The sequence below is a fragment of the Nestor notabilis genome, unplaced genomic scaffold (genome assembly GCF_000696875.1).
Source record: "Nestor notabilis isolate BGI_N333 unplaced genomic scaffold, ASM69687v1 scaffold2811, whole genome shotgun sequence".
NCBI lineage: Eukaryota > Metazoa > Chordata > Aves > Psittaciformes > Psittacidae > Nestor > Nestor notabilis.
In genome coordinates this window covers 52,206-65,086 of record NW_009913200.1, presented here as the reverse complement: position 1 = coordinate 65,086, position 12,881 = coordinate 52,206, and the positions used below count along the sequence as shown (strand labels likewise).

At 41.1% G+C, this 12,881-nt stretch overlaps 1 protein-coding gene across 1 annotated transcript in view; it reads left to right on the top strand.

The window, feature by feature from the left end:
• The window catches only part of ADAMTS2 (ADAM metallopeptidase with thrombospondin type 1 motif, 2), a gene marked incomplete at its 5' end in the record, with an annotated part of 171,800 nt that overhangs the window by 119,781 nt on the left and 39,138 nt on the right, over positions 1 to 12,881 (top strand). Inside the window, one exon of the mRNA XM_010023078.1 lies at positions 9,253 to 9,336. Coding sequence (XP_010021380.1) covers positions 9,253 to 9,336 — 84 coding nt within the window. The remainder of the gene's footprint in view (positions 1 to 9,252; positions 9,337 to 12,881) is intronic.

Sequence of the window (12,881 nt, the reverse complement as noted above, 5' to 3'; positions counted from 1 at the left end):
CAGGAATGTGACTGAAATGGATTAAACAGGACTCTTTACTTATCATGTCACTTAAATCTATTTTTGAGAATTAAAATATACAGTAATGGTTAAAGAGCCCTAAATGTTCCAGTTCTGGAATATACTTTTTCCTAATTTTAGCAAACCATCCAACACACAAATTGCAAGGAATAACAACTCTTCACCATGCTGTCTGTGCAAGTGGTTTAGAAAGTGCAGCCTGTGTAACCATCCCCATAGGGCTGTAGCAGCTCTTGGCATAGGCAGTAGTTGTTCTGTTGGGAGAGACGTGTCTTTTGGGGACTGAGGATGTGTCCTTTGCTCTGTGTGCGAATATGAAGAGCAGTTTAAAATCCACAAGGCCTCTTGAGAAGGCTCTGTATAGTCTTTGGCAGTTGTCAGTGTTGTCTTGTTCTTTTCTTCTTCAAAACTCAGCTGGTTTCTAGAGTCTGTATTTAGCAGAGTGATGGGTGATGGTAACCAGTTCTGTTTCCATCTGTCCAAGTGTTGCTCCAGAATAGAGAGGCAAGAGGAGTTTCTTACTGCAGATCCCAGGCGATGCTGGAGACCTGCATCATGTTATGGGACATCACAACGTGGAACTTCTCTATCCCCTTGGCAGTGTAGCTCCAGCTGGCAGCTCCTCCAGCTCTTGCCCTCATTGCTAGCTGGATGCAAAGCATGTTTCTGTTTAGGCCATTCCTGTGGTCTCCTTTGCTGAAACTTACTGAGTGACTCCCTCATTGTCCTCTCTTTTACCTCCTTGAGTAGCTGGTTTTGGGTTTTGGTTTTTGTAGAAAATGGGCCCAACATAACAAGCCTCAGGGTCTCTGGCTGTTAGGGGTCACATGCATGCAGTATGTTTCTAATGAGATGCATAGGTCCAAGGGTAGCTGAAAAAGGGGAGACAGGTACAAAAATTTCCATCTGTCTTTCTAAATCTGGTGGAAGATCCTACCATAACCACCAGATTGTGTGATACCCTGCTGTTTTAATGGATGTAATCAATTAGCTTTGTGCAGTTACAGGGTAATAAGAATGAAATCAAAGAATGCATAGAAAGTAAATAAAATAATAGTGGAAGTATTTACTGGAGATAAGAGGGTGATCAAATAATTGAATTTCTGTAGTTCCAAAAAGTAAATCCCAGGTGAATCCTCCCTTATGCCCAAGCACCTGGATATATGACATCACTTTCCCAGATGCAACTCCCAGCATGGCTTCTTCTCCCCAGTTTGCTTGATTTCATTGCATGCGATGGTGTGAGCGGTTGTCCTTGATTAACTTTTCCCAGGGATCTTGGGTGGAACCCTACCACCAACCCAATCAAAACACTATTTTTTTTGTCAAGCCCAGTGCAATGACTGTTTCAGTAAATCTGTTTTGTGCTGCTCAAGCGATGTGTTACAGTCCACACCTAAAAGCCATAAAGTGAGAAAAAACAGGGGCTGGGTGTCCTGGCTATCTCAGATAGCTGTGCTAATATTTATCCCAAAGTTTGGAAATGAAGTCACTCCCAAACGAATGCTGATTGACTCCAGAGGAGTTTTAACACTTTGGGCTGCAGCCACGTATCGCCTGACTGTTCGCCAGCCATTTCACCGCAGTGAGCTCGGCCTCTTGCCACCCCCTTCTCATCCCCCAGTCATTTCCTCATACAAAAACTCCTTTTCTCTTGACATCCTCTCTTTTCTCTGCTCAGCACCATCAGGACATTCAGTCCATCTTTTGGAAAATATGCCATTGTTTTCACATTAGAGACCCTCGGCTGCCTTTTGCTTGCACCGTTTTCTTTTGTACGTCATGCTGTGTTTTTTCCTGGAAAGGATATTAGCTTGCACAGTCCTCTGCATTTCCAAGCGTGAGCCCACACATTGCACAAATTAACTTTGTATTTATAGCATGCAAGAGCATTGCAACAGAGGAGAGAGATTTGAGTGGTATCTTGCAGCTCTGTAGTTCGCTCAGGAACACGGAAGGTGGTTCAGTTTCAGCAAGAAAGCAGCTAAAAACCCCAGGGATTTTGTTTGCTCGTGCAGGTGTTTGGGAAATATTAGAAAAGGCTGGAAGTGGTGTTGGAGAATTATCTTGTTCGTTAGGAAACAAAAGGATTTCACTGCAGGATGCTCTGAGAGGAGGAGCAGGGTGCTGAATGGACGTTACTGAGCTAAATAAATGGCTTGGACAGGAGTACTGTTCTCTGGGTAAAAAACTAGCTGGATGGCTGAGCCCAGAGAGTGGTGGTGAATGGAATTAAGTCCAGTTGGTGGCTGGTCACAAATGTTGTTCCTCAGGAGTCAGTACTGGGGCCAGCTCTGTTCAGTATCTTTATCAGTGACCTGGGTGAGGGGGTCGAGTTAACTTTTTAGGTGACACCAAGCTGGGTGGGAATGTTGTCCTGCTTCAGGGCAGGAAGGCTCTACAGAGGGATCTGGACAGGCTGGATTGATGGCATACAGGCCAATTGTATAAGTTTCAACAATTTTCAAGGCAAAAGTCTTTAAATTTCCTTTCCATTCCTTTTCTGTAAAAGATGTGATACTGCAATATTTAGGGGTTAGTGTCTGTTACATCTGTGTAGTATATATGGCCAAAATAGTTGGAATGTTAAAACTCATCTCCTCAGAGTAGATAGGTGCCTAACTGCCATTATTTCAAAGGGACATAGACCCTAAACAGGATTTATGCCTCACTCTGAGCTAGATTTATCTGAGTACTTAGTCATTTACCTGCCTTTGAAATCAGTGAGAATCAGTTTTTAAAACTAGCCTGTGAGATTATGTCTCTCCCAGACTTTAAGTGAAACTTCATTTCCAGAACAAATACATTAAACAACTTTCCATTTGAATAACTGAAATCAATAGGAGTTATGCAGCTGGGGACTTTGGAAAGTCCCCAGAGTCTTTCACCTGCATCTTTCAGCACTACATGGCTTTGAAATTGTGGCCCTGAAGCACTGTTGAATATGTTATCTGTCCTCTTTAATAGGATGTACATGATACTGCTATTATAGATGAAATTTCTGCTTTCCTGTCTCTGGCTGATGAGGGATGAAGATTTGCAGGTACAGAACAGCAAGTCCCAGCTGAGAGGAAAGGGCAGAAATGCCATCGGTTTCTAACTGGCAGTTGGATGGAAACCTGAAAGCATGTCTAATTCAAGCTGTTAAAAATCCTTTGAAATAATGATGCACCCTGTATTCAGAATCATGTTTTTTAAACTAAAAAGCATTTTTTTTAGATGGGAAGGATATTTCAGTAATAGAGAATTGACTGGATTTTTAGAAATTAAATAATTCATAAGCACCAATACTCATTAGTTCAAATCAGTTTATTTCAATATGTACATTTCATATCTGAACTAACTCTAAGAAGTTCCACAGATAACAAATGCAAGTCCAGCTCTATTCATCTGAGGAACTTCAGCTGTCAACAGTTAAATTACAGCTTGTTTGAAAATTTAAATATATGCATGTGAATTAACTCCACATTTAGACTGTTCATTATAAACCAGTGGCTGTGACTAGTGAGAAAGACAGTTTCTGAAGATGCCTCATAAGATGATTTTTGTTCATTATCTTGATTGTCACACTAGAGTGGAATTTGCACTTGCAAAGGGGCACTCAGGAGGTCCAGCAGGAAACAACCTCTCTGATCCCTTACAACTTTTACTCATTCTCACAGGCATATTATTTCCAGCGCTAATTGGGTGAGCGTTGCCCATTACTATTAACTGGAACGTACCTTGCTGCCCTGTTGGACATGACCCAAAGCATCACACAGGGTTTGGTACCATGCTTGAGGTAGAGGGTAGAGAATCTGTTAAGAGACAGATTTTTCCTTTACTCCAGATACTGACATGAACTTTAGCCATAAAGATTGCACTGACTGACTTTTGAGTTGTGACAGTGTGGTCTGTGTAACAGAGTGTGGATAATTAGTATCAGCTTTAAAATTTTGGATGCTTTTCTTAAGCAAACCACTTTAGATTTGAAGAGGTCACTGTATTTATTGCATTGACCACACCCCAATCCCTTGTAGTAATGTAATAAATGAATCTACTTAAGTATTTTATGATACTATAGTTGATTTTATTACTGTAATTTAGAAAAATACTGAGCCTTTGGTGCAAAGGTAATTTACAGTGAAAAACTGTAAACTTCTCAGAGCAGTGGTTTGTAGGCAAGAATGAAGAGTTCCAAGAACCTGAGGGAGGAACTAAGAAAACTAAATTAGTCATGAAGTCAGAAAACAGTCTATGACCTTTCTAAAGCCAATTTTACAGTCAAAGATGAGATAGAGACTTGTAACATGAAGCTACCTAGTGCCTTGCCAACACATCTGCTCTGGGGAATGTTTTTCATTCTGATCAGAAGCAGCTAACTTGGACTTGGTAACTTCTACTGACTCTCACACCAGGGAAGGTAAATCAGGACTCTGACTCGGATTTGCATTCAGAATGCCAGATACTTATCTCTGGTTTACAGTGTACATTGCCAAGCTCTTCTAGAACTGCCTGTTGCCTGTGGTTTTGAGCAGAATGATAGATGTTTTCCAAATCTGAGATCACAGTTTGACCTTTAGGTTTCATGTGTGTTGTGTGCTTTCATTATTCTTTCCTCCTTGTGATGTTAAACAAAGATTTCAGGGGAAAAAAAGAGTACTTCTCTGAGGAAATGAGGAAATGCCTTGTAAGGACTAGAGAGGAAGATTGGAAGCCCCGAGTTTTGCATGGTAACTTTCTATGTGACTATAGTGTATCCACTATAGGGAGGAATCAATGTAATGTTGTTCCTGTGGGATTAAGATGGAGCTTTGGGAACGTTAGAAATGTTAATTTGGGATCTTCAAAAGCATTAAGGAGGTGATGAAAATCGAAGAGGGTAGTGGTGTTTGAAGTGTGAACACAGAAACATAAAGTGAGAGGAGAACGCTCTTGGGAGGGTCAGATTACAGAAGTTTGTGCTCAGTATCCACTGTGACATTTCTGGTTCCTATTCTGTAATCCCAACCAGCCGTTTCTTACAGAAATAGACAATCACTGGATGCCCACCAGGCACCCAGCCTTTGCTGCAGAGAATTGTGATCTGATGAGTGAGCTGCATCCCGAGCTGGGCTCAAACAATGGCTTGCCAGGAGCTCTGCCATCCCATAGGGAAGGCGCTGATGCTCTCCAGCTCCTCCGCTATTGCTCCAGCAGGGATCTACACATGGTTCCTGCTCTGCCTGGGAGCACGTAGCCTTCAGTAGTTTCTGCAACAGTAGCTAAGAAAGGAGGTTGGGTGATCAAAGAGCTGTCTAATTGGGTTGGATGGATCAGCAGTTTGTGGTGACTGAAGAGCCAGATGCAGAAACTGCATCTTTATCGTGCCCTCTGCAGATGGTTAGATATGCCCTCTGAGGGCCACTGTAGCTGGGTCAGAATTGTTTGAGGTTGATGGTAGCCAGAGGTTGAAAGTCTTCAATGTCCATCAGGGGTGTGCTGAGGGCGCCTGAGGAAGCGGTGCCTGCCCGACCGTGCGGTGCAGTGCATCAAGCCGCAGAGGGTGCCGCGGGATGAGCTCAGCCGCGATGATTTATGGTTCAGCGGGATGGAGCTGTCTTGTGATGAAGTGGGCTGGATTTTGCATAGCAGATACTTTGCAAGGCTGGGAACTCCTTCAAGCTGCATGAATGAGCTTGTTGATGACTTGCCAAAATATACAGATTATTCTCCAGTTGCGCATTGGTTTAATTAGAGATTCAGGGAACCACCTGACTATGCCCCCAAATCCTGCCAGCTCTGTCAGCAGGTAACTTGCTCTGCACCAAGACAGGCAAACCTGCAGGCTCTTCATTACTATTTGTGTTACAGCACCCTGTTAGGATTGGGCCTCGCTTTGCTCAATAATAAAAGCTTTGCACTGCTTCTTTTGCAGAGCATGATGCATCTCACAGATGCTTAGCTTGTCTTTAGTTGGATTTTTTTGATGTATGCTGCATGCTTATTGTGCTGACTTCAAACTTACTCAGGGCAGAAGAATTATAAAATAAGCAGAGGGGGACAGAAGAAAAAATAGTCTTTGTTTTTCTTGTGTAGCACCAATCTGTGCCTGATTTCTAAACAGAAACTTTAAATAGAAATGCGTGTTTTGCTTTGATTGAAATGTCCCAGAAAAATAAACCAAAGTTATCCCAAAATAGTTTGTGAGCTACAATAGCATGATGAAAGTCTCTAGAGTATTCCACCATGCTTTGAATTCCTTGAGATTTACCCAGCCTTCTTCATCACCCTCTATAAATGCCAAATCACTGTAGGACATCTAACAAGATGTAACGCATTCACTGCCTTCATTTCAAGAGCTGCAGTTTTGGGATGGTCTCTGTGTACTTCCTTTTCCCATGCAGCAACATAATGTTATACTTACTGATCAGTAACAGCAGGAGATGTTGATACGAACCAGGATATCCTACTGAAGTACATGGAGTCCCTGTGCTGTAAAAGTGCTGTGCGATCATTTTCACACCTTTGTGTAGTTCTTCCACAGAAATCTGATGTCTATATCCATTGTCTGATTATCTCTGCTTTGAAACAGACAAGCAGTTGAGTTGGATGAGAACCTGGAGCTTTCCATTTCCATAGGTTGGTTGGGCATTTTGTGCCCTATACAATGAACTGCATTAGCTTAACTCTACCTTCCTGTGGTAATTTGGAGAATCTGAGCTAGGGATTTTAGAGGCCCTTTTGGTGTGTGCACGTTTCAGCAACATTTGAGAGCATAACATTCAGTCACTTGGACCTTGTATTTTTAATAACTTCATGAAACAAATAGATGCAATCTAGGCCATGCTGAAAAAAAGGAAAGCATCTCTTTCAGTGTATGATCTATGTGCAGTGAGACACCAGCAGTAAAGCAATGGTTTAGCTTAGAGAACGGTGCAGAGGGTTCAATTCAGCTGCTATGTGAAGAGGGGTTGGACTCATCCGTATTAATGAAACCAAGACCCAGAGCTTTGAATTGCCCCACTGTCTTGCAGAAAATCCAGTATCCCACGAGAACCAAGCGGCTCCTTACAGTGCTTGTGCTCTTGCGTTCATTCACAGCTTGTTTGTTAGATGTCATTTGCATGAACAGTCAAACAGTGTTTTAGTTCTGTTCCATCAACGTTTTCAAGCCAAGTTTCAGTTTGGCACGCAGCAGTGATACAGTTGTTCTGTTACTCAACTATTGTTAAAAGAGGCTTAGGTTAAACTCTGAAAGTTAATGAGAAAGCGGTGTGCAGCAATTTGGATTATGCTTTATGAACTAATTAAATACTTATTTACATGCCATGTTTACTGTCCTCTATACACAGAAGGTTTTGTTTAGTACTCACATCATGTATAGGTAATTTACAGCTTATTTCAGCCTTATATCCTTGTTGCGTGTGCTCTCTTTCCGCTACACAGAGAGTGAGATAAATTGTTATCCTTGCCTCCCTTGACAACATGCAAGGGTCTTTTTCCAGGGTGAAAGAATTTTTGTAAGGTAAAACACATGTTTATGTCTTACCTCTTTATAATCTGTGTTCAGTAAGGGTCCTCAAAGTAAAAGTAGAACATTTTTATAAATAGGCGAATTAAAGTTAGTCTTCTGAAGTCTCATTTAGACATGTAAATAAATGATCTGATTTCCAGAGGTGGTGTTTACCAGATCTGAACAGAGTAGCTACTTCTACACCACAATGAAAATAGTGGCCCTTGAAGCCACTCATGGCCATGGGCTCCTCACACACCATCTTCCAGCCAAAGAGCTGCTCATCAACCCGTAAGGAGCCTGGATCCCGGGCACCCCACAGCATGTTCCTCAGGTGCCCAGGCAGATGCCCTGTGGGATGGGAGGCTGCTCCTGGAGCCGTGGTTCAACCAACCTGTCTCCTCACCATCAACTCAGGACATCTGAAATCTTGAGACTTTGACCAGGCATAAAATTAAGCTCTTCTATCCAAAAGCACTAACAAAATGAATTAAAATTCACTTTAAATGTCAACAGTGATTGTTTAGCAAAAACCTACAGTAATGTATTTAGTTGTAATGATTTTTACAGAGATAAAAGATGGGCTATTAAAACTAGAGCTGATTGAAGAAACAGGACATTATTTACTGTGTTTCTAATGAAAGGTTTTTTTGAAAGTTACTTATTAGCTTGTAGCAATGAATCTGTTTTATAGGAATAAATGAAATTGAGGTCCAGCCAGCAAAGCAGTCTAGTTTGGTGCAACCCCTACCAAGGGAAGGAGGTTTTAGGAAAGACATTTGCCTTACAGGGAATCTCATCTGCCTCTTCTAATTTGTAAAGCTAACCCCTGCCATTTGGCTGAGTCTCATGCAGCTTTTCATCACCGAATACCTTAATCAGCCTCTGTAACAGTTAATATTTGCCTAGCTTGCTTGTAGCAGTGTTTCCCAAGTAATCTTTATACATCTACATTTCATTCTCTACTCTAAATATTTACAGTTTTCTTTTCAGTGTTCCTAGGGTGATTTCCCTGTGTGCATGTTCAGTTATGCAGCTGTAGTACAAAAAAAGGAGAGTTTTTAATTTGCTGGCATTTGGTAGCTTTTGTTCTGCTTGCAGAGTTTAACATTGATTAGTTTTGACACACAATAAATCCAGCCCATGTGGCTGACCATGCTTTTTTGAAGGAAGTATATCCTCTTGTCAGAGTGTGATGTGATGGGTGCCACATGGAGGAGTTATAGGGTGCAGCTGAGCCAAGCCAGCAAGTGGCCCTCAGGAAACTCAGGTCCTGTCCCTCTGCTCACTCGTCCCATTCCCCATGCATGGTCTTGCAAAGCAGAGAGCCATTCAGATTTGACTTGGATTACGGTGCTTTGGGCTCCAGCGGGCACACAGAGCTGGGATGAGGTAGAGAGGAGCCAGGAATCTTCCTTCTTACCAATAGTAGCTGTTAGATCAGCTCAACTGCATCATGTCCGTGCACCATGATATGTATAAATCCATTTAGGCTGGCACTTAAATACCTGTTAATATGAAGTCTCTGATGATGTGTTGATTTTAAGTGATTTCCAGAATTATGGCCTGTTGAGAGGCTACAACAGAGTTTAGAAAAGAAAACATTGCTTTTTGCATTGGTAGGATTTTACACATTTTATATGTGATCACGAAGTGGTCTTTGGCTTAATGACCATGCATAAAAGGTACTGCTATGCACTGCTTGTCATAGTTACTTGTTGCCAGTCCCATGGTTAAAGTGCTGAACTCTTTTGCAGGTTAATGAAATTTATCATGATGAGTCCCTGGGTGCTCACATTAACGTTGTCTTGGTGAGGATAATCCTGCTGAGCTACGGCAAGGTAAGTGAAGGTCAATTTGAATGGAGGATATCAGTATCTCTGAACTTCAGTCTATCATGAACAATGTAGTTACTGGTGATGTGTATTGGGTTTGTACTTTAAGTCATAGATTGTCCTTACCAGTCTATGAATATAAAGAACTTTTATGTTTATATATATTTGTTTATCATTTGAACTTCACATTTCAAATAATTTCAATTTCTTCTGGGTTTTCCCTGTGTCATTTTAAGTTGCTGCTTAGCCCTCACAGTCTAGCTTTTCAGATTTGTTTGGAATAATCCATGAAACACAGTGAACATTTTGGTTCCTAAAAAAACCCATGGGGGTGTAGAGGAAGAACTGTATGTAACAGTAAACACAAGATCAGTTCTGTAGGATGCTGAGGGCTACAGCCTCATTCCAAATCATGATTTAAACTTATGCTTAACTTTAGTGGAGCTACACATGTGCTTAAAGTTAAGCATGAGTTCTGTGGACTAGGGGCCAGAAGGCAAGAGCTCCACAGCTCTTAATTCAGATTTGTAGTTAAGAATAACCAAGTGTTTTCTCTTGGTGTTCCTATGGAAAGGAATACTCTACAGGCAAAACTCAGGTAAAGAGGAATGAAATGCCAAATGGCTTTCAGAAGCATCAAACTGTTCCATGTCTGTGTCCTACTTTCACCAAATCAAGATCAAATTCCATGGAAACGGGAACAGGGCGTTTCAAGTATGTTGATAAATGCTTTGGTTAAGGACATGTGATTTTAGTGCTCCTTATACAACATAATGCCCAGCTGCTCAAAGCAGAGTGTTAAATAACATACCTTTCTGTGACTGGAGTTGGCATGTTCACGTAATAAACCTGGCTCTCAAAGACTCTGTATGTTCATGCAAGTTGCTGAAATGCTGTCAGTGAAGAGCCATCATGGATGGTGCCAGTGGTGAAGCTTGACTGACATTCACCACTTTACCCTGCTCAACTAAGCTAAGACTTTTCCTCCCTGGTGCTAATGAGGGAGCTCTGATTTATAGTCTGGACTCTGCTGGAGTCCAGTTACGTGGATTTGGGATAAAGTGTTCTGTAGGAGCTTCCCCATCTGAGAACTGAACACACTGGTCCATCTTTGCTCTTCCTGCAGTGATGTAGATGATGATGTAGTTACGTGGTTTGGATAAGCTTAATCATGCGTGTGTCCTAAATTAAAGGTAAAAAAGGTCATATTTGCCATTTTGTGATCGAAAACTCATGGTGTGTGTGGTTAATTAAATTACAAAATAATTGAAATGCCCTTGTGATTGCTGTAATGACTTCAGTCTGAGTGATTGCACAGTGACTAATGAGTCTTGTCAAAATCTGACATTGTGGTAATGGTAGAAGCCAGCAGAATTAGCACATGGGCTGGTCACTTCTTTGCTGTTCTTATTTCATAAGTATTTTATAATTGTGATGTGTGGCCATCTCTATAGACCCGCGCCAGTCTGAAGGCCAGTAACTCCTGCCATTTTTCTGATGGCAGACAAGAGCTATGTTATACTTCATTTCACTTTAAAAATCTTAATTTTCTTGTGAAGAATAAAGGTTTGTCCATTGATAATATGAAAGTTATTGATTTCATATTGATGTTTAGAGAGGAGAGTGGGGTGGAACATGGAAACCTTCACTTCTTGGTGGGTTTTTGGCCGCATCACAAAAATAGCCACTGCAGGTAGCACTGTGTAATCTGCTTGTGGATAGTCTATTTCGGGATTCTAGATCTGTAATCTGCAGTGGATGGTGGTGTAGTTTCTGAGTGATCCTGCTGGTTTCAGCAGGGCATAAAATGGAATAATTCTGGTATCACAAGCTTGCCCTAAATAACTGTGATGATAATTTTTCTTGCATTTCTGTATCTGATTCTTATTTATATGGAAGGCAATTTATGGCTTTCTGAAAATAGGAAAATGAATGTAAAAAGTATCATTTCATTGCTTCTCCACTCGATGGTGTGAGCGCCTACATGCCCTGGCTGCATAAGAATACATCTTTTAATGTTTGAAGGTTCTGATCAGAGGACTAGTACCAGAAAGGAGAAGGTGAGGAGGTTTCACCTTGGACGGCTGGGATTATTTAGCAGTGGAAAAGCAGAAATAAAAGGAGTATAGTTCTTACTTTCTGAACCAGTTCTGAGAATTACAACAAAACCTTCAATATTTTACTATCCTACACAGCTGCACTAATTAGTTTTAGGAATATATATTCAAAGTACATAATGAAAGGAAATGAGTGTCTACAAGTTAAAGCGGTGCATGAATGAAGCAGCCTGGTTGGCTTCACAATATGAAAATATTATCCCAGTCTTGTTTGAGTAAGCATTTCTTTTGAAAGCATGTAGCTGGTATCTTCAGATTCATTTGCCTCATTGTAGGTAATTTATATATATTAGCAAGGGTGCCATTTAAATCAACATAATTACATGATGGTTCTGTAATTGATGAATTATATACCATCAGCGTCAGGTTTATGACAGCAGTCTGAGCTATTGCCAATTCTCCACCACTGAAAAGCCTTCTACTCTATTGTGCAGGTTTGGGTTTTTTTAAAGAGGATTATATTAGTTTATACAATATGTTATCTGTTGATAAGAATAATATGGACAATACTTGAGTTGCATAGCAACCAGCTTTTCAGTGGTTCTTGCTTGAAGGTACTCCATTTCTTGAAATGTACTTATTTTTTAATATTTTCAAACACAGGCAGCTGTACATTCAGAAGTAATTTCAGTAATTGCATTAATTGCCCTGGTAAGATGAAAAATTGGAAGATGTTCTGTGGTAATCACGTGTTGAAATTACTCCAGGGGCAAATTCAAAAGAGCTGACACAGTTCTACTGAGTTAACATGTTGTGCAGGTTATCACATCTGGACTTAGACTGAGGGTAGAGGTGGAGACCTGCCAAGGAGCACCAGGCTTGTGTGCTGGCTGGGTGGTGTGTTCGAGGAGAGAGCAGTGTGTGGCTGTGCTGTGTCTGGGGTAGGTGTGCTGAAGCTACCAGCCCTTTCCTGACTCCCCACTTTTCTTAGTACTTCAAACAAATGAACAATTCTTCGTGAAGGCTTTGACCATGCCTCACCGAAGCCCACTCATGTATTAATTCCATCAATAGGATAGAAAAATGTGTTTCTGTAAAGGCTGCTCCACATCTATGGTGGCTTTGGAAGATACATTGCATTTCTTTGTGTTTTCTTTACATTGACTCCCAAAGTCACAGGCTGTTTTGATGTGACGGAATACTGCAAACAAGTAAACAGAGTACGTGCAGTGCATTTTTCTTCAAATGGGAAAAAGATGAGCTGGCTCGCTTCTGCCTGTTTGACTTCAGTAGTAGGAAGATTGGTTCCAAATTTTGGCAACTGTCGATACATTTGAGATGAATATAATTCAATGTTTGGGCAAATGATTCCATTTAGACCTATTTTGGTTGTAACGGCTCTGTAATCCAGCTAGCTCTAGAATACTCAGGGGAATAAGCAAAGCAACCACTATCACCAAGTGCAGAGGAGGTGGCAAGAGATGAGTTGAGAAT